General features: G+C 34.8%; 5 protein-coding genes across 8 annotated transcripts; 2 read left to right on the top strand and 3 right to left on the bottom strand.

Moving 5' to 3' along the window:
- Positions 1-284: 284 nt before the first annotated feature.
- LOC105148430 (hypothetical protein) lies at positions 285-3,756 on the top strand. 3 transcript variants are annotated; one of them, XM_087411262.1, is made up of 5 exons: positions 285-421; positions 557-1,228; positions 1,389-1,866; positions 2,282-2,362; positions 2,439-3,756. In XM_087411262.1, the coding sequence occupies exons 2-5, from the start codon at positions 1,144-1,146 to the stop codon at positions 2,782-2,784; spliced, it is 990 nt and encodes a 329-aa protein (XP_087267388.1). In that variant the 5' UTR covers positions 285-421; positions 557-1,143; the 3' UTR covers positions 2,785-3,756. The 3 variants fall into 3 exon arrangements, with proteins under 3 accessions (XP_087267388.1, XP_011058449.1, XP_011058450.1); XM_011060147.2 differs by having other exon boundaries at positions 301-438; XM_011060148.2 differs by having other exon boundaries at positions 376-1,228; positions 2,475-3,756.
- Positions 3,757-4,068: 312 nt separating this feature from the next.
- MetRS (methionyl-tRNA synthetase 1) lies at positions 4,069-9,343 on the top strand. The gene is made up of 16 exons (XM_011060152.2): positions 4,069-4,250; positions 4,526-4,677; positions 5,106-5,216; positions 5,292-5,453; positions 5,527-5,649; positions 5,741-5,856; positions 5,929-6,045; positions 6,124-6,162; positions 6,253-6,417; positions 6,513-6,789; positions 6,873-7,260; positions 7,445-7,658; positions 7,742-7,978; positions 8,058-8,391; positions 8,459-8,704; positions 8,778-9,343. Exons 1-16 carry the CDS (start codon positions 4,148-4,150, stop codon positions 8,925-8,927), a joined length of 2,934 nt encoding a protein of 977 aa, XP_011058454.1. The 5' UTR covers positions 4,069-4,147; the 3' UTR covers positions 8,928-9,343.
- On the bottom strand, positions 9,061-12,836 carry LOC105148435 (ionotropic receptor 75a). 2 transcript variants are annotated; one of them, XM_087411259.1, is made up of 9 exons: positions 12,244-12,836; positions 11,904-12,070; positions 11,511-11,819; positions 11,316-11,443; positions 11,066-11,227; positions 10,626-10,834; positions 10,346-10,560; positions 10,005-10,270; positions 9,061-9,929 (listed from the first exon to the last, which is right to left on the bottom strand). In XM_087411259.1, exons 1-9 carry the CDS (start codon positions 12,380-12,382, stop codon positions 9,386-9,388), a joined length of 2,139 nt encoding a protein of 712 aa, XP_087267385.1. In that variant the 5' UTR covers positions 12,383-12,836; the 3' UTR covers positions 9,061-9,385. The 2 variants fall into 2 exon arrangements, with proteins under 2 accessions (XP_087267385.1, XP_011058455.1); XM_011060153.2 differs by having other exon boundaries at positions 12,219-12,321.
- A 132-nt stretch (positions 12,837-12,968) lies between these two features.
- LOC105148436 (ionotropic receptor 75a) lies at positions 12,969-16,398 on the bottom strand. Its single transcript, XM_011060154.2, has 10 exons — positions 16,235-16,398; positions 15,985-16,154; positions 15,227-15,535; positions 15,009-15,136; positions 14,501-14,662; positions 14,216-14,427; positions 13,939-14,153; positions 13,581-13,852; positions 13,295-13,501; positions 12,969-13,234 (listed from the first exon to the last, which is right to left on the bottom strand). The coding sequence occupies exons 1-10, from the start codon at positions 16,395-16,397 to the stop codon at positions 13,156-13,158; spliced, it is 1,917 nt and encodes a 638-aa protein (XP_011058456.2). The 5' UTR covers position 16,398; the 3' UTR covers positions 12,969-13,155.
- Positions 16,399-16,789: 391 nt separating this feature from the next.
- Positions 16,790-20,351, bottom strand: LOC105148505 (ionotropic receptor 75a). Its single transcript, XM_011060292.2, has 10 exons — positions 19,968-20,351; positions 19,704-19,888; positions 19,042-19,350; positions 18,848-18,975; positions 18,546-18,707; positions 18,254-18,468; positions 17,927-18,141; positions 17,381-17,649; positions 17,001-17,207; positions 16,790-16,896 (listed from the first exon to the last, which is right to left on the bottom strand). Exons 1-10 carry the CDS (start codon positions 20,107-20,109, stop codon positions 16,797-16,799), a joined length of 1,932 nt encoding a protein of 643 aa, XP_011058594.2. The 5' UTR covers positions 20,110-20,351; the 3' UTR covers positions 16,790-16,796.
- Between the last annotated feature and the right edge of the window lie 3 nt (positions 20,352-20,354).

Genomic DNA, 20,354 nt, shown 5'->3' with positions numbered 1-20,354 from the left:
ATTATGAATTATGTGTATGCATATGTTTATGCGGCTATGCAAGTTGTGTGGATATACTCTAAATAATGCACAAGCTTTAGCGTATGATATATGATTTATTGCTGTCTCTTGGAGATACGGTAATAAGTTGTACGTCATACGTGAAAGCTTGTGCATTACTTACGTCTACAATTTAAGTTGAAATTATTATTTTCTGTTCCCTGTTCCTTTTATTATGCGGAACCGCTTATAGTTATTGTAGAAGACCCATTACGGAATATAAGGATTAGTGTTAACGTCATAGGAGCAGCCGCAGATGAGTCTCTCGCTGGATTCAGCTGCAATACCAAAGAACATTATCTAGGAATCGAGAGCGTTCGAGAATGATGTTCGAAGGGTGTGGTCGAGTTGCCACTGCGAATGTTTTGAAGCATTTGATTAAGTCTGAATCTACAATAGGTATTTTAAATCTTGAACCATAAGAAATTAACCAACTACAGTCGAATACGAGGAGAATAATTGATTATGGTTCGTTTATTTCTTATGGCTTAAGGCTTAAAAATCTACAATATTGTAGATCTGGGATAACCAATCGGAAGAAAGAACTACTTTACTAATTGACCAATCCAAAAATGCTTCGAAGCATTCGTAGCGGCAACTTGATCGCACTCCGAGACCGATGCTTGGTCGGTAACTCGATGGCGCCACTGTTTCTTCGGTGTCGGCATCTAGCGGAACGAGGTAGAAGCACCAAAGAAACTTCGAGATCGGAAGTTCTAGAGACTATTAAAAGCTTTGTTCTTCTTGCTCCGCACCTCACCGCACTTCTCTTCCATCATTTCCTCGTTACGGATTACATGTACGTTCTTGTGCTTCCCGTTGGACGTGGTGTGGACTCTACGACGACTATTAACCACGTATATTTGCAACCGCTGCACCTTCTTACACTTTCTGCAGCCGAAATATCAGAGCATAGCAGAGGTGCAAAAGGTGTAACGGAATAAAGCGCGAAAATAAGATACTGCATCACGCGACGAAGAAGGGCTTTTACCGATTTGGTTGGGATTGATGTGAAGAAAAGCGTGCGACTGCCGATCGCGGTGGACCGGACGAGTCTTAGGATTATACAGTCAGCAACTTCAAAGCGTCATCCTGGCGGCGAAGATGCAAGGCTGGTTTAATCGCGACGAGGATGGCAAGGTGATCATAGACAGCAATGGGTTTGTTACGATCACCTGCGAAGGTAATGGTAAATAGACCACAATTATATTATATATTTATATATATATATATGGTATAGTCTATTGGTATGTGCATTGTTTACATTACAATACTTTACCATATAATATTCATTAACAATAAGTCAATGCAGATGTATCAATGAATATTAATAACATCGATGTTGACAGAGGAAAATGTAGTTTTTCAACTGCATATATCAGAGATTGATGAAAAAGCCGAACAGATGTGCTTCAATGTCAATGGCAAAGACATATATATCGATGTTGTTCCATTTGAAACAAATGAAAATGATTCCGAGGGTGATAAGATCATGATTGAATCAGAGAGCAAGGAGTCCAAGGAGGAAAAGTTTAATAGTACTCCAACAACAAGTAAAAATGGAAACGCAATTTTCCCGTGGTGCGACGCTTCGACGAAGATCTTCTTGAGGGAGTACAAATTGAAAAAGGAATTAGTAAAGCATCGAAAGTTAAAAAATATGAAGAGGGCATATCAGGAAATAGCCTATAATTTGGCAGAGAATGGCTTCAGTGTATCGCCCTTGCAAGTAGAAAATAGATACAAAACACTTAAACGTGCTTATAAGAATATGATAACGCACAATAGGAGGAGTGGGAGAGGAAAATATATCTGCAGTTACGAAGAGTAAGTTTGTTTTTTTGGAGAATTTTTACAAGTTGACTTAATCCTTGAATCACATGTTAAATCTCTTTCTCTCCTTTTTTTTTTTTTTTTTTTTTTTAATAAAGCCCTTAAGAACTATTCAGCCCATCTATTCTTATTTACACCTTAATTATTCTCTTTTTTTATCTAATACATTGTATAAAAATATATAGAGGTATTCCTGGATATCTTGAGCTCCAAATCTTTTAAGCTCTTTGTACAATTCACAACAACCTTAAGCCTTCTAACTTTTAATCATAGTTGGAGCAGTAAGCTTTTTAAATTTTCTGTATATGTGAAACATGTGATCGAACCTGGATCCATAGATTGCCAATCTGTAGGCTGAGCTTGTAGAACCATCCATGCCTCATGTCAAATATGTTAAATGTGCTTACAGTGATCTGGTTGAGATCTTTTCCAATGATATATATGACACAAAAATGAATGATGAAGATGATGCAAAGGATCCAAAGGAAACGTAAGTTATAACTAATCAAAATTATAAAATTATTTAATTAAGTACTTTAAGGTTGATTCATAAATATTTTTTTAAGACTTTCACCTATTACTCAAAAAAATAATTCGTCTAGTGAGACGTTTCGTTTGAAGACTCTTCAGCATAATGCCAGATTGGAGGCTCAGAACGTGAAGATAATTGAGAATCTACAGAGCTGTCAGCGTTTATTGAAGAATTTAATTACTTCTTTGGACAGTAAAAATAAAAATTCCAATTACGTGCCAAGTGGTGTCTTGCAGATATGTATGGAGATGCGGGATATACAGAAAGAGGCAAATGCACGTACAGAAGAACAAAGGGAGAAGGCTAAGGAGCAGAGAGAGAAGAGGAATAACTTATTGGAAGAAATTGTAACGATTCTTAAGTCTAGAAAGGACACGTAATACAATCAATATCAGACAAGTGTTGGACTCATCCTCAATAGTTACAGATTGATAGAATTTATTTATTCTTTTAAAAGTAAAGAGATAACTTTCTTGTTGTGTATTTTTATAATTTCATCACACGATTAATACACATTGCCTTCCTAGTAAAGTTTGTTCTGTGTACGTCAATAGATTTCATTATGATAGAATTTTTAAGCACAATGATTATTGTATATTCAATGATAACATGATATCGTATATGAAGTTGTGTTATGGAGCTAGTGTGAATATTTTTATTATAGTCAAGCTACATAAATTTTATATGAGATGGCTTTTATTTTTTACAAAAGTTTTTAAATTCTGCCGTGACTATTGTGGCAAAATTTTAAAACACCACTGAAAAATCAAACATCACAGAGGACAAATTATTACTACGACGGCAGTCAAAGTATTAACTTGTCTAGCGAGATGATTATAAAAAATAGATAAAAATAATTGTATACTTACTGATACAAAAAGTATCAAGTAAGATTCATCTGTAAAGTTATACATGAGGGTCGAGATTTAGAGGCTTATTCTGTAATTCTTAACGACTATAAAAACGACTGTGATCAGACTAAAGATTAAGATTGAGATTGAAATGAAATTTAACCAAAGCAAAGTTCATTAAACTTGAGATTGATTTTCTTCTGATTGGTTAAATTCCAATGCAATCTCTAGTCCGATTACACTTTTTACAGTCGTTAAGAATTATTAGACTCCTAAAATTCTGCTCACTACAAATCAATCACTTTTTTGTCTGTCACCGCTAATTTAAGTTACTTTACTGTAAAAATAAAATTAGATTAATATAATACAAGTTAGAAGATATGAAATGTAATTATAGTTTTAAAATAAGGTTGCATTTGAGAAGATAAAAATTTTACACAAATCCAAGTTACCTCTTATGACCTTGTGTAAAAACATTTAAAAATATATTAATATTTCTTATATTGTTGAAGTATTCTACAATATACTTTGAATTTTTTTGAACTTACCTAATTATTCTATAATCAAAACGAATATAATGAGGACAAAGATACTAAGATGATACATAAATATTCCTATAATTCATTTTTATTCTTATTGGTAAAAATCTACTCTTCCCTCTGGTTCCAACATTGATATCTGGCGACTTGGTAACTTTAACCGCCTACCTATAATGACCTACCTATATACCCATAGAAATATCGTGTCCAATAAGAGACTAGACTAACTGAAGCGTGGACTAGAGTGAGAGACGAAATCTGACGCAATCCTCGCGTCGCTCATATGTCTCCCGTGGTTGTGCGTTAACATATTTCTCTATTTATTAACGTATTTATTAATTTATTTGACAACAATGATCGTTTCCACGAATGAGGGTAACCCGAATGCGCTGAAGCTGATTATTGCAACTAAATTAGCGCAGGAAACCGTCTCTGTTAGGATTCTGAAGCCTAGTGGTGAGTTCATTAACCTCTTTCTGTTTCCCTCCATATCTTAGTTTATGTAAATTCTTAACGGAATATTCTTGAGATTATACATATACGACCTTGTCTTGCGGAATATTATCATGTCTTAATAGTCAAACCGATTAGCTCCACTTTTTGTCAATTTCTTAATTTATTAGAACATGAGTGTTCATATCTTCATCAATTTTCTCTACTTCTTAACTTGATCAATTTGACTTCTATGAGGCAGTTAATGCATGTGATTATGACTTATATATTATATGTAGATGCTATCCTGGGCCGTTTGCCGACGCTGACTACACCCACAGGATTATCTCTGTTCAGTGTCTCGTCAGCGTTGCGCTTCCTATTATCTGTACCTAAAGAATTAGAGGTTCTCAATGACAGATGGTTGGAATGGGAAATTTCTCAATTACAGGTATTATTTTGATTTAGCATTGAATCTCTATATATTAACTATAACTTTAGCTTTTATTTCTAATGGTCTTTGTGTTGTTTTTTTATTGTTATATCATTGAAAATGCTTATTCAGCAAAAGAATGATGCAGTAACATAGTGAATCATTCCATCTTTATTTAACATAGACAAACAATAAAGATGTAATAATTCACTGTGTATCATTTGTCTCTTGCTGAAAAGTATCCTGAATTGGACAGAAAGCTATTGATTTTAGGAATGTATAAAACTGGTTGCATTCAGGTGACAAAGCAGCTTAGTAAATGATTTTTTTTACAATTCTAAAAGCAAGAATCAATCATATTAAAGAATCATTGAGCATTCACTGAGCTGCTTTGTTTCTTAAACACAGTCAAAGATTTTTAATATTAAAGCTGTCATTCTTTGCAGCCAGCTATATTAAGTCACGCGAATGCTTCTAAAACTCTACAGAAATCCAACTTATGGTCTTTATTAAAAGATCTCAATAGTGAATTGAAAGACAAACAGTACTTAATTGAGGTAAATAATAAAAGCATTTTATTACTCAAATATTTTATTACTCAAATGTTCATTGTTTATGCCACTTTTTTTTAGAAATGTAGTAACTTATCACCAGCAGATATTTCTATTTGGGTAAGTCTTTGGAGCACTATATTGATTACAGATATCGCAAATGATATTGCCAAGGACTTACCAAGTGTCAATAGCTGGTTAGCTAATATTCAAAAGCAGCCAATTATCCAACAATCAATTAAGGTAAAGTCGCATTGTAATATCTATTTCATAAACATTGATTTGATATATGTAATTGATATATTTCTGAATGCAGGAATCTAATGAAATGTTCAAATTAGAGAGAGGTCCAAAGGCTATTGCAAGTATTGAAACTGCTTCTTGGTTCCCTATCAATACAACCTCAAATTCTCAAGTTCATGAATCAGTACCTAGTGATGTGAATATTTTAAATTAAATATTTTTAATGAACATTCCGCAAATAACAGTGAACCTCTCATATATATGTAAACCTAAATGATTTATTTTAGATTAGCCCAACTAAGGAAAAAGAGATGGATATTGTTAATCCAGAAGAACTTCGTAATGTGGCAAAGAATTGGACCACTGAACAATATCCAGAAGTCAAGGAAAATTCATATCCTATGTAAGTTGGATGAATTTAACAAATTTATATAATTTATAGAAATTTATTAAGCTAGTTATATTTTTCTTTTAGACTGCCTAAAAAAGGTGAACGAAATATGTTGATAACATCAGCTCTTCCTTACGTTAATAATGTCCCGCATCTAGGAAATATTATCGGCTGCGTTCTTTCAGCCGATATCTTTGCAAGGTTTCTATACTTAAAAAAATATTAATACAAATACTTTTAATTTAACAATACTATAACAAAATTTTTTAACTTCTGCAGGTATTGCAGGCAAAGAAATTACAATACTCTCTACATATGGTAATTATTTCTTTTTGGCAACATATAAGAAAATTAATATTCCACAATTCAAATAAAATTTTAGAATATAATTTAAAAATTTTATTTTAGTGGAACCGACGAATATGGCACTGCGACTGAAGCAAAAGCTCTACAAGAAAAAATGACTCCTCAAGCTATTTGTGATAAATTCTTTGATATACACAATGACATTTATCGCTGGTTCGGCATCGGATTCGACTATTTCGGCCGCACTAGTACACCTGAGCAGACAGAGTAAGATTCTAACCCCTATTTTTATTCTTTTATTTCTTTCGTTCCTTTATCTTATTTACATTAATTACATTCATTTTCATGATAATTCTTTTCAGAATCGTTCAAGCGTTTTTCCTAAAAATTAAATCGCAAGGCTACGTATTGACCGAGACTGTGGAACAACTACATTGCGAATTCTGTGATCGGTTTCTCGCTGATAGATTTGTGGAAGGCACGTGTCCTGGATGTAAGTACGAAGACGCGCGCGGCGACCAATGCGATGGTTGCGGTCATCTCGTCAACGCAGTCGAGTTAATAAACCCTCGATGTAAGATCTGTAACATTAAACCTGTCGTGAAAAACTCAGTACAGTTCTTCCTGGATTTACCCAAGGTGAAATTTATATCGTGATACTCCATTGATATGTTTCCAGCGAAATACGGAATTATATACGAAAATAGAACTCTTTGTTGCAGTTGGAAGAGAAACTGAAGGAATATTCCACTACACGTGATAAAGGATGGTCCAACGTCGCGAGAGTAGTTTCAAAAGCGTGGTTACGCGATGGTCTTCAGCCTCGTTGTATAACCAGAGATTTGAAATGGGGAATACCTGTCCCGGTAGAGGGTTTCGAACATAAGGTGTTTTACGTCTGGTTTGACGCTCCTTTCGGATATATCAGTATTACAAAGAGGTATACCAAAGAATATAAGCAATGGTGGCAACCTCCTTCTCAGGATATAAAAATCGATTTATACCAATTTATGGCAAAGGATAACATTCCATTCCATACGATAATGTTTCCCGCTTGTTTATTAGCGGCTAATCAAAATTATACGTTGATGAAATGTATACTGGCAACTGGTATGATATTTTCAAAGAATGCACATCTTTCGAACGCATTTTTTTACTTTGTAATTTTATGTTTTTATATCTTTTTTAATCTTTTTTTCTTTTTGAATCTTGTGAATTCTCTCTTTTTATTTGATTTCTTTACACATATTTGTTTATCAATTTTCCTATCGATGTAATATTTATTCTGTTTCAGAATATTTAAATTATGAGGATAAGAAATTCTCCAAGTCTAGAGGTATCGGAGTATTTGGAACCGATGCCAGAGATACTGGAATTCCAGCTGATGTATGGCGATTTTATTTAGCTTATATTAGACCCGAAACTCAAGATTCCAATTTTAATTGGGTGGATTTAGCCACGAAAAATAATAGCGAATTACTAAATAATCTTGGCAATTTTGTCAATAGGTTTGTTTTTTACTATATTTCTTTGTAAGTCATCAATAATTAATGTTCTATTATTAAAAGTCTCAAAAACTTGTTATGGATAGAGCTCTAGTATTCTGTGAAAAATTCTTCGACTCTAATATACCACCGATAGAGCCGGAAGAGGCCGATTGGACTGTATTAGCATTGGTACAACGTGAACTGTCGGCTTATATAAACGCCATGGAGCAAGGCAAATTGAAAGATGGTTTAAAACGCATATTGGCGATTTCGAAACACGGCAATCAATATATGCAATTCCAGCAACCATGGGTGAAAATCAAGGGAAATGACGATAACAAGTATAATCAGTTTTATTTATTTCAATTGCTTTCTCACCAATTGGTCCTCTCAAGTAATACCTTTATTCAAAATTAACAGGAAAAAAGCCGGAACTGTTGTTGCAATTTGCTGCAATTTAGCCTGTCTTCTTTCTGCTCTTCTGGCTCCCTTTATGCCCAATATAGCCAAACAATTGAGATCTCAACTAGGTTTGAGTAACAAAAATTATGGCTATATCCCCGAAACAATAACAAATATGTTACCTACTTGGCACAAAATCGGCAAACCCAGTCCGCTGTTCACTAAGATCGAAGATCAAAAGGTCGAAATGTTACGCAAAAAATATGCTGGACAGCAAGAGACTAATGGCGATGGAACGAACAAAAGTTCCGACGAAAGTATCGCATTATTAGAAACCGCTATCACAAAGCAAGTTAGTATATTTTTTTTCTTTTCTTATAATACGAGAATCATCTCATTGCATATTTTGTATTTCCTAGGGCAACTTAGTAAGAGAACTGAAAGCTAAAAACGATAAGAGTGTTTGGCACCCGCAGATAGAAATTTTATTAGATTTAAAAAAGAAGCTAACTGATCTCAAAAGTAATGCGAATGCGCCTGCGAAAAAATCACCTGCGAAAAAATCACCTGCGAAAAATAAGAAGGCCGAACCGATGCAAGTGCCCGAACAAAATGGGGATGCTCTAACAGACGTGGCGGCATTAGAGTCAGCGATCGCGAAGCAGGTATTGCATATCATAAAATGATACTTTTTTTCCTTAATAACTTAATGTATAATTTATTACATCGTGATTTCAGGGCAATCTCGTACGAGAATTGAAGGCCAAGGAAGATGGAAATGTATGGAAGCCACAAGTGGAAATATTATTGAAATTGAAACAACGTTTGTCAGATCTTACTGGAACAACACCAGTCATTGTTGACAAGAAATCTAAGAAAAAAAAATAACTACATTTTCTTCGTGATGGAAATTTTTTTATAGGTTACATTATTTATAGGTATTTCTTCGGCATATGCACATTAATACGTGCAGAGCACAACGTAATATTAGGTGTTGGAATTAATTCGTAGCGTTTTTAATGAAAGAATGTTATTTATTTCACATGAGCATTAAAAAATACATTAATGAAAGTACTTCCCATCTCTTGTAAAACGCTACGAATTAATTCCAACACCTAATAGTATTTTACTAATGATAAAAAATACACATGCGTTTTATTTGATACGTTTATTTTACCTACTTGCGTTGTGTATCGAAATTTAGAAAGGGGGGAGGGGGATCATGAAAAAAACATTTGTACTTTATTTAAATACATTCATTCGTATTATGTATAATGATAATTTAGTAAACAATTTACATAAAAGGCTACCGTTATTAGAAATTTTACCTATATCTCGATATTCCTTTATTGATACCGCTTAGACATTAGCACCTGTTGAAAGAGATTACTCGCTTCTGGGAGCACTAGAATGATGTTATTTTTAGGCGGAGCATTATCTTTTAGTAATATCTTATCTTTCTTGTCGATTTTAGTGTCTGTTTTAACATCTGATTTAATATCTTGTTTTATATTTGGTTTAATACTTGGTTTAATACCTTGTTTTATACTTGGTTTAATGCCTAGTTTAATGTCTGATTTAATATTTGATTTAATGCTTGGTTTAACGCTTAATTTAATGCTTGATTTAATGCTTGATTTAATGCTTGGTTTAATGCCTGGTGTAATATCTGATGTTCGCTTCGAATTCATTGTATAGAAGACGAAGTACTCGATACCAAATACGATAAGTGAAATTATCATACCAAAGAGCAAAAGAAATAAGATCGGCGCCGCTTCATAAATGGTCACGCTGGAGACGAAAATCTCATCGCTTGGACAATAAGGCTTCCTGGCCGACCGACGACGTATTTCTCGTCGCCGTAATCCCGAAGTGTTTATCCTCAGTAATCTATATTATATAATCTTGATCTAATTTTTTTTAGTGAAAATTGTAATATTTAACACATTGTGACGATGTACTCACGCTATTTTAGAGATTTCGTGAAAGTGACTTTTAAGATTAGACCACAGGCCCAATTCAGATTTCAACAGATGAACTTCTGTTAGCTGACATATCATCTGTTTGTCGAATGCAAGTTCGATGGATGGATAAATATCATCCGGATCCGCGTGATAAGCAAAACCTCCTCTCTTTATTCCCTCCACACCCTCCTGGATCGAGATAAATCTCTTCGATTCGGGTATAGCGTTCCAAAAGGGCCTGAAGTATTGCACATCCGGTCTTGGATTCTAGTAAAACGTAGAAGCTTGTCAAAATAGTTAAGTTTAAAAATATTGAATTACTATTTGGGAATGCTTTTTTACCCGCAGCAAAAAATTGAAGAAGACATTTTTTTCAGCAGCCATCTGCATCTTACTATGCGCCAACGAATACAATGAATCATTCATTTTTTGAAGAGGCTCATTCAATCTGGCTGATACTATCGCCGCTCCATAATAATTGTATACCAACAGGCCGAAGACCGTGATCTGAATTAAGGCGATTCGACTGGCCGATTGATTAGAGAGAGAAGGAAAACCTGATCGATATTATAAGAACAGAAGAACAATATATCTTTACTGTATCATTATGATCGTTAAGTACCTTGCTGGCATAATGCGGCAACAGCAATCAATGCCGAAATGCTGCAGCCGTAATCGTCGGCACGTTCTAACTTCAATATGCAGGAGAGGATTAGAATTGTAATCACCACGATCAAGATGATCGAGTACCACGTGTCCGCCGCGAACGGTTTCAGTATTATCCAGGGTTTCATCTTCGTCGCTGGTATGGTACGAAACATGAAACAGGTACTGAATGAAAAATTATTCGCGAGTTAGACAAGAGATCTTATGTTGCTGTGTTTATTGTATTTTATTTATTTACGTACAAATTCTCAAATAATACTAAGTCCAAAATCCAGACATAAGACATCTTTTAGACAATTCTTGCAAAAATATTTTTAAGAGTACGTCTTTTAAACGTCTTGTAACATATTATGTTCCGAATTTGAATTTTTGTTTTGGGTTTTCTTCATTGCTTACCGTGTGGGCCATTGTGGAAAAATAACGCGCGCGTAACCGTATCTCTCGATTGTCAAGATAGATGGATAGTAACCCAAATCCGCATCATCTCTCTTCAAAGTGCCCATCAAAGGACCATTACTGTCATTCTTCTCCCAGTGATCAATCTCGATGAGGTCCATGCTACACACGAAAACATTCGTTAAGCCCGGTTAAAGGATCAATATATAATACATACGCGAAAATATTTAAATGTATCATAGTCAATTACGTAAAGTTAAACATGTCGGCGACATGCGAGAGAAGAGTGTGTCCGAATTTTGGCCAATTGTCCATGACCTCGAGGCTGTCACCCTCTAGATAATCTATCAAACTCACATTCTTTGGTCTATGCAGCACCTATGGTACATCTTCTATGTAATAATTAAAATGTAATAATTACATATTTTTTTAAGATGAAGCTTACAATTCCGGCCGCCTTGGCTCGCATTCCATGATAATCTCGTCGTCTGTTGATTCTCGAGTCGGTCAAATTGATCGTGAGTCCTTCATTCTCTCGCCAACTACCGAGCCATGTAATGTTAAGCATTCCGCCGCGCATTTTACAATGATTATATATGTCATAAAAAACGTAATCGGTATCATTCGGCAGCAAGATCGCAAAATCCGTGACAATGCTGAAGCCACTATCGTTTAAACTCTGCAAACTGTCGTTCAAGTTGCTCCCGAAGATCAGCCAGGCATATGAATAATCATACATACGATGAGTTGTACCCTACATACAGGTTTCATATTTTTTATTTAATTTCCAGAGCAAAAAATTCTGTTTTTCTTTTTTGCAGAATTTCAAAATTCTCACTTCGTTGAATATGCCGCTGACGTTTTGATTCGGACATCGTATATCTACAAACACGCCCATGGTTCGATCGGTGTCGAGGTATCTAGGTATATCGATTTGTGATCCAGCCGGTTTAATCGCCGTGGATATTCCGACATCGGTCAACAGCTTCATCGTGAGAAAATCCTCTGTGCAAAAAAAATTATTAAATTCTAACAAATTATATATATATATATATATATATATAATTTTATAAAATTTCGTTTTATATATATATATATAATTATATATAAAAAAAATATATACTTTATTTTGCGAATTATTAAGAATTCTTACACGCAAAACATAATGCTTGACGTACCATCCACATCTCCGCAAGAGAATCCCACTACTCTGGTTACATTTTTGTAGACAAAATAGTCTCGAATGATTTGGCTGGTTTGCGCATAAACGACAATGATGAATGTTTGTAAAAGAAAAACGCGACACATCAGGCACATTGTTTCTTGATATATACGAATTACGAAATTGCGAGGACATTACAACTACTCCGTTTCGTCTTCATTCTATATGAAAAACCAGGATAATTTCGTATCCGAGACAATAACAGAACTCGAGACAAAAAGAAACGATTTGCAGAGTTCGGACTCATTCATAATATCCATAACGTCGATTGACATGACAGCATAATCACGTCGGTTACAGTGATACAAACCATATACTGGGTACCTCGTCACTTTCGTCGTTTACTTCATCTAAGATACTCCTACCAATTTGAGCTTCTTTAACAAAAAATTTGTTTAATTAATAGCTCTTGAGAGAGAGAGAGAGAGAGAGTTTCGCAAGTAAATACCGCGTCTGGATGATGCATGCAACAATGTGTTATAAAAATTTTGGAGTAACTCCGAGACACCCTATATATGGCACGATTTCCTCTTTAGTTTCAAAGTTCTCTACTTTCTGTCCCTATTCTTTATCAATTACCTCGAAGTCGAATCTGTTACGATCGATTTGCTTGTCCCTCTATCTATTATCCGGTTGTTTTCTTACGAAAGTATTCATAGGAAAATTTCACCAAAGAGACTGTTCTGCGATGCTAAGTGAATTCACAATTTTATTAGATCAATATTAGAGCGACTAGGAAAAAATTACATTTATAACGCATTCTGTCTCCTCGCGTAAAATAAATATATGATAATGAGACACTAATGAATGTACAAATTGTAACACACGAAGGAACTTATGAATATTTTACTTCCCAAAGTGAAATAATTCACTCAGATAAATTATGTTTGCTCGTGCTGGCTGTCACTTCCGCATCATCGCTGTTCAAAGGTCTCGGCGTTTCTTCTCTACGAATAAAATTGTGATAACTTCGACATGCTAAGACGTAAATGCGAGCGTTAGCTCACCTCATGAATCGATAGTAGATGATATTCTCGATGAAGCATATTATGCCTCCGACGAGTACACCGAAAGCTAACAGAATCAAAGCCGGAGCAGTCTCGTATATGGATATGCTTCTCGTAGACAATGTATCGAGTGTACATTGAGGTTTCCTGCTTGACCAATATTTTATCTGTCGATCACGTAACCCAGTATTGAACATCTTGGATAGCCTGAAGAATTTTTTAATTATTTCTTAAACTACTAGCACCTTTGTTGCATAGCAAGGAAAAATTATAAATAAGAACTTACCCGATTTTCGCCATCTCAGTGAATTGACCATTGCGACTGGCGTACATACCCATGACGGATTGTTTAAACAGATGGATCTCTGTCAATGCGCAAATCTTGTTCGGATCGAACATTTTTTCGATGTATGGATACGCCGTGTTCGGATCCGTGTGATAGGCCAGGATACCTTCGCTGACCTGCTTCATACCCTCCTCTATTGGCAAGTATCGCTTCGACTCCGGCAAAGGATCCCAGCGTTTCTTCCTAAAGTAATTTGATTCCGAGCTAAGTTTCTGAAAATACAAAATTCGGATATTATACAGTCTTTCTGGAAACTTGACGCATATATATATATATTTCAGCGTGTCTAGAAACGTACGTATAGAAAATAGTTTAAATACGGCACAGCCTCTGCCGCGATTTTCAAATTGCTATCCGCGAGAACCGTCACGTCATCCTCCATCATATCGAGTGGTTCGCTCAAACGAGCTGACACTACACTGCCCGAGTAATAATTGAACATAATCCAATTAAACATGAGAATTTGCAGAAGAGCGATACGACCCGAGATACATTCAGGATAAAAATTTGCACCTACAGAAGAGATTCTCGTCAAGTTCTTGAGATCATACATTTGCTATCTACTTATTTTATACCTTGCTGAGCAGTAATGCCAATAGTAACGACTATAGCACCGGAATATTTCTCTTCTTTGCTCGCCTCCTCGCATTTCATTATTATTTTCATTATGAACATGAAGAACACAATGAATACGGCGCTTAAATACCAAGTCTGAATCGCAAACGGTTTAAAGAAAATCTCTAGTTTGATTTTATTCGACGGAGTGGACAGCAACATGAAACATGGTCTGCAAAAAAGAGATTAATTATTTGTCGATGTCAAATTGACGTTTTTCTTGATGTAAAGTGATATTTCGATACCGAATCGGCCACGCCGCGCCGATCAAGGTAGCGTAATCTAATCTCTCGGATACCATAATTCTGGGGTTACTGCCGAAGTCGATATAATTCGTTTGTAGAATCTCGAATATCAAGCCGTGCACGCTGTGACGATCCCAATAAATTATTTCTGAAGCATGTACACTTAAAAGATATTTTTAGGATTACTCCTGGGAAAAGATGTTACATATATAGACATATTTTATATATAATTATATGTAATTGTATATAAAATATGTCAATTTTATATATAATTATATACGAAACATATTTTCCTGGGCTCTTACAGAAATTTAATATCGGCCTATTTATTCATTACTGAAAAATAGTAATTAATTATTTACTTGAATTACTAAAAATACTGGACAATGTTATTAATACTTAAAATAAATAATTAATTACTTTCAGTACTAAATTGATCGGTATTAGATTTTTGTAAAGATATTAGCCACCGGAAAATGCAAATTGCATCTTAAAAACCGAAAAATACCTAAAATTGAAGAGATCAGCGGTGTGAGATATCATGGCGTACACAAACTTATGCATGCTGTCTAAAGATCTGGTGTTAATATCGATCATATAATCCTCCAATCGCATGTTCTTCGGCCTGTATTGTATCTAATGATAAAGCATATGATAAAAATATTATAAAATATAATTAAACGTTTCTCCTTTTTTCTGTAGAACCATACATTCAGTGAGACGCACCACGCCCGATATTTTCAGCGTCATGCCGTGCATATTCGCCCTTCTTTCGACCAGAGGTTGAGTCAGGATGATAATAAGACCTTCTCCTCGTCGCCACCAACCCAGTCGGGTCAAATTCAATGTACCTCCACGGTACTTGCAATGATTATAAACGTCATAAAGATCGTAACCGCTGCTATTTGTTATCGCAAGCGTGACATCGGTCGTCATACTATAAGCACTATCGTTCAAAAGCGGCACACTGCTATTCAGCTTCGATCCCAGGACCAGCCAGTGATATGAGTAATCATACATACGGTACTTCGAGGTCTGAAAATATGAAATATATCTTCTTTCTTTCTTTCTTCCTTTTCACATAAGAAAATTGAAAATATCATATAAATATGAATGATTAACCCTTCATAGTTACATCTCCTGAGAATTTTATGTTGGTCACACAGGGGACAAAATGACTCCAACATTTTAACTGACTGCCGTATTTACAGTTTTTGTTCTTTAAAATCAAAAATTACTAAACATACTTTAAACATTGTAGAATACGGAAATGCAGTGGCTTTTTAAAGTTTTTAATTTTAATATATAATATTTTTAAAAATCGCAAAGGCTAACATCTGAAAAACTGTGATTAAAGGTGCAAAAAAGGTATTTTAAACTTTGGATAAATGACAATTTAAAAAAAAACTTTAGAAATGTAAAGCCTCCCGCCATTTTGAGATCCGCTGGATCTCAAGTAAAGATTCACTCTATAAATTTTTTACCTCAGCAAAGATGGTCACGGCGCTTTCGTTGCGACAACGCAAATCCACGACAACTCCCAAACTCCAGGCATCAGTACTCAAGAATCGTCGTATGTTAATATCCTTATCATGTTTCCTAATGATCGTGAATATACCAGCTCTGCTTAACGACTTTACGAAATAAAAATCACCTGCAATAAAAAAAAATGAGATATGAAAAATCTTTAGCATTTATGCTTTTGTTGAATGATTCACTAACACTTTCACCTACTCGTGAAATCTCCACAGGAGAATCCCACAACATTTCGCACTGCCTTGTTCACGAAATAGTCGCGAATAAAGTCACTATCTCCCGCGTTGACGTTACAAGTGAATCGCAGTAAAGCAAAGAATATTAAGTACGCTCCACTGTGCTTTAATTTCGCATTATTCATATTGTCGTGCAAAAAGTAAAAGTTCTGCGGACTTTATGTAACGTCAAGTCTACACACACGAATACGAATAAACGAAAGAGCTAACAAAAATAGAGTGTAATTCGATTAGATTTGCACGGATCGGTTGTAACATGCTTTGAATTTTTCAGTATCTATATAACATTAAACATGATATGAAATCGTACGTCTTATTGTTTATTTACGTTCCAATGCTATGACATTCTGTCGAGGAATGAAAACTAGAAAATAGTCATTATTGAACTACAGTAAATCACACACACACGGTAGTGATTTATTATTTGCGCGTACGTCTAATATAAACACACAAGCTACAATATCCGCGATAAAATCTAATTGAACAAGCATCAGAATGGTATATAGGAATAATATATTATCTGGTCATTCGCGCGAGAATATTTCGCTCGGCGAAGTAGGTGCGTTTCTCATGAATTTCGGAAAACACAGTTTCCTCTGTCCATTGGTAGTAGATATTAATAATCTAAAAAAGAAAGAGACCAAATGACATAATGGAAAATTTAAAAAAATACTTCAGAATATTATTCTTTTTCTTAACTAATTATTTTTTTTAACACTGATCGTTACCGAGGCCATAACCAGTAGACAAGATTTTCTATTATGCAGATGACAAGAGACAGCGCGGCGGCGATGCCAATAAATACAAAAACGGGTACAGCTTCATAGATCGATAGCGGTTCCGCGATTAGCATATTTTTCGGACAAAACGGTTTTCTCGCCGACCAGAATTTCAGTTGACGCCTGCGTATGCCCACATCATACATTTTGGTCAAACTATAATAATAAACATTATGATAAATATTATAATAATAAACATATGAATGATTATAATTAATATAATATATTATAATAATAACATATGAATAATAATTGCTTGAAAAGAATTAAAATTTAAAGAATGAGGCAGATGTGTAGGTGTCTATTTATAGTCACTTGCATTCTCCTACCCGATTCTAAATAGCGGAGTGAACGGACTCCTGTGTCTGCCCCAAAGAGCGAGCACTGCGCGAAAGAGATGAACCTCCGTTAGCTCGCATATCATCCGTGGGTGGAAATGCCGCTCAATATACGGATACGCGGATTCGATTGATGTATGATAAGCCAAGCCGCCTTTAGTCACGCGATTCAGGCCCTCCGCTAGTGGTAGATAACGTTTGGATTCCGGTAGTTTGTCCCATCGTTTCGCGTTAAAATAGCGTATCTCCTTCTCCGGTGTCTTTCAACAAAAAGATAAAATAAGAGGTGCATGTAAGAAAAGGAATTTTATATTTTGAATAAAATGATATTTCTGAAAACATTAACTAATAATAACATAACATCAACGTTACATATAACATGTTATTTCATTTGTATTGAGAATAAAATTAGAATATTGATGTTAGTGTTTGTTAGAATAAGATGTTTTATTATAATTATTGAACTTCTTTCTTATAAAATTAATCTTACTATTTGAATTATGTTATAATTGGAATTTGATATTTAAAAGCATTTACCTGTAAAAAAGAACGAATATATGCCGTTGGTTCGGCCGCCACTTTCAATTGACTGTCCGCCAAACTGATCAACGAGTCATTCATTTTCACGCCCATATTCTTTAATCGATCGGACACGATACTCGCCGAATAATAGTTCAAGATTAACACACTGAAGAGCATAATATGTATAAATGCTATGCGACCCGCATAATGCACCGGAACAAATACGGAACCTGTAAAAGTGTTTAATTTACCGATAGCTCTTCATTTTTTATGCATTATTTAATTATCTTACTCAAAACTTAACAGAAAATTAAGGAAGATGTTGAAGAGACTGGCGAATACCTTGTTGGGAAAGAGCGCCTATTATAAGAAGAATACAAATGTTGTAGCCCTCTGACACACTGTGAATGCCTTCCTGTCTGATCAGTATTACCAGTATGGACGCGGAAATTATTATCGTACAAAGTACAACGTACCAAACTTTGATATTTAACGGCTTTAAAAATTGTTTTGTCTTCATGTTCGCCGAGGCTATCGTTCGAAATAAAAAGCACGATCTACGTAGAAACAATTCATTGATGCATCAAGCAATAAGATAAAACAATTCCTTATTGCGTATCACAAAATTATATACCGCATTGGCCATACTGGGCCGATAATATCTCCCGACCGTAATCTATCAGCTTTCATCACTATTGGACTGGCCGAGATATCCACCGTCTTTTTTTGAAAAGCGACAAACATCGGCGCAGAATTATCCTGCCGCTTTCTTGGATCAACTTCCACGATTTCCATACTTTAAAATAATATAATAATATAAAATATTTTTAAAAATTTGTATAATAATTTAAAAATATTTCCATAAAAAAAGAAATAAACGAAAGAAATGCAAAAGTATACTCGAAAAAATGTTCGCCCATTTCAAAAGACTCTTACGTGAAATTAAAAAGATCAGCCATGTGCAGCAAGATTGTATACAAGAATTGAGACCGGCCATATTTCGCCTTCATGTCTTGGTTCAGCACGATAGCTTCCATGGATAAATTATAAAACTTACGCGGTAGCTACAAGAATTTACGGTTAATAAATCATATTACCAATTACTCATTATAAGTTAATCAGTTACTTACTAAGACTCCCACTCTGAGCTTCATACCATGCAAGTTAAATCTTCTCTCGTACTTTGATTGCTTTAATCTGATCACCACACCAGATTTTTCGGTCCAGTAACCCAAGACAGTTACATTCAAGGAGCCACCGCGTGCTTTACAAGGATTATACACGTCGTATAAATCAAAACCGGTATCGGTCTCTATGGCAATCGTAATATCGGTCACCACGCCGAAGGAATCGTCATTTAATAAGCTCAAAGTATCATCCAACTTTCGTCCCAAAATAAGCCATTTGTGCGTCTCATCGAATAAGAAAGATTTCGTAGCCTTAAATAAAAGAAAGAGATTAATACCAAGAACTTTGCCATTGCTACTTCAACATCTACGGCTTTGTTATCTTTCTTGACCCTTGTCTGTTCCTTCCCTCCTCTGGTTGCATTTTCACATACATTACACTTCTTTATTCTTAAATTAAATTCTGCATTCTTAGTTCCAAATATTTTATGTAATTAATATACAATATAATTAAGAATTTTTTTGTAAAAATTCCATGATTGCATTTTCACATTATCTCCTTTATTCTTACATATTATATTGCACATTCTTAATTTCGGATACTTTACGCTATTAATATATGAAATAATATAGAATTAAGAATTTTTTGGAATAGTATTTTTTACCTCATAATATATTACAGTATAATTGTGATCTTCGCATCGCGCGTCCACGTAAATGCCTAAATTACGATAGTTGTTCTGTAAAAGCTTCCTAAGAATACGCAACGACGATCCATTCACGGATGCGAGATTGCACATCGATGTAAGTACAAAGACTTCGTTAAATGTCCTCGCGAATTTCACGTTGCCTGTCACGAATCGAGAAAAGTTTGTAATATTATAATTATATACGAGTTATATTTCTATCATTTAAATATTGTTACGCACTTTCGAGACCACCGCAAGAAAACCCTACGACGTTGGACACGTCTTTATATAAAAAGTAGTCTCTGGCCATAATATTATCGTTTGCGTAAGAAACGAGTAATAGACGCGACAGAAACAGCAACTTCCAACTTCCATGACGCATTTCGTAAATTATACGGATTACGCCGAGATTATATCTATTTGAAGGAGTTTGAAGGAGAATAAAGTAGTCATTCCTGCGTTCGCCGCATAGTCAACTACTCAAAGCGCAAGTCTCTCATGAATATTTCATTTCATGCATTTTAACGATTTGAAACATTAATTCCTTCGATCGACTTACATATTTATCTACCTTCCTGGAATCTTTAGTTATTATTTTATTATTCTATATTGTATTTATTTCTTCGT

The sequence above is a fragment of the Acromyrmex echinatior genome, chromosome 11 (assembly GCF_024713525.1).
Source record: "Acromyrmex echinatior isolate Ae372 chromosome 11, ASM2471352v2, whole genome shotgun sequence".
NCBI lineage: Eukaryota > Metazoa > Arthropoda > Insecta > Hymenoptera > Formicidae > Acromyrmex > Acromyrmex echinatior.
Note: the sequence above shows the minus strand (reverse complement) of the source record. Positions and strands in the feature narration are given on the sequence as shown.

Bases quoted from the DNA above. Each gene is read 5' to 3' on its own strand.
- LOC105148435 (XM_087411259.1), bottom strand. From the start codon at position 12,382: ATGTGCCTGATGTGTCGCGTTTTTCTTTTACAAACATTCATCATTGTC. The intron at 11,820-11,903 runs GTGAGAATTTTG...ACCTGTATGTAG, and splicing joins TCAGCGGCATATTCAACGAA to GGTACAACTCATCGTATGTA. The intron at 10,835-11,065 runs GTAAGCAATGAA...TTTTTCATTCAG, and splicing joins TTTCCACAATGGCCCACACG to TACCTGTTTCATGTTTCGTA.
- LOC105148505 (XM_011060292.2), bottom strand. From the start codon at position 20,109: ATGCGTCATGGAAGTTGGAAGTTGCTGTTTCTGTCGCGTCTATTACTC. The intron at 19,889-19,967 runs GTGCGTAACAAT...GATTCGTGACAG, and splicing joins TTCTTGCGGTGGTCTCGAAA to GCAACGTGAAATTCGCGAGG. The intron at 18,469-18,545 runs GTATATAATTTT...GTTTCTACGTAG, and splicing joins GGCCCAGTATGGCCAATGCG to ATCGTGCTTTTTATTTCGAA.
- MetRS (XM_011060152.2), top strand. From the start codon at position 4,148: ATGATCGTTTCCACGAATGAGGGTAACCCGAATGCGCTGAAGCTGATT. The intron at 4,678-5,105 runs GTATTATTTTGA...CATTCTTTGCAG, and splicing joins GGGAAATTTCTCAATTACAG to CCAGCTATATTAAGTCACGC. The intron at 6,046-6,123 runs GTTTCTATACTT...TAACTTCTGCAG, and splicing joins TCAGCCGATATCTTTGCAAG to GTATTGCAGGCAAAGAAATT.
- LOC105148430 (XM_087411262.1), top strand. From the start codon at position 1,144: ATGCAAGGCTGGTTTAATCGCGACGAGGATGGCAAGGTGATCATAGAC. The intron at 1,229-1,388 runs GTAAATAGACCA...CGATGTTGACAG, and splicing joins GATCACCTGCGAAGGTAATG to AGGAAAATGTAGTTTTTCAA. The intron at 1,867-2,281 runs GTAAGTTTGTTT...ATGTGCTTACAG, and splicing joins TATATCTGCAGTTACGAAGA to TGATCTGGTTGAGATCTTTT.
- LOC105148436 (XM_011060154.2), bottom strand. From the start codon at position 16,397: ATGAATAATGCGAAATTAAAGCACAGTGGAGCGTACTTAATATTCTTT. The intron at 14,663-15,008 runs GTATTTTTCGGT...ATATCTTTTAAG, and splicing joins GCTGATCTCTTCAATTTTAG to TGTACATGCTTCAGAAATAA. The intron at 13,853-13,938 runs GTACGTTTCTAG...TTGTATTTTCAG, and splicing joins ATTTAAACTATTTTCTATAC to AAACTTAGCTCGGAATCAAA.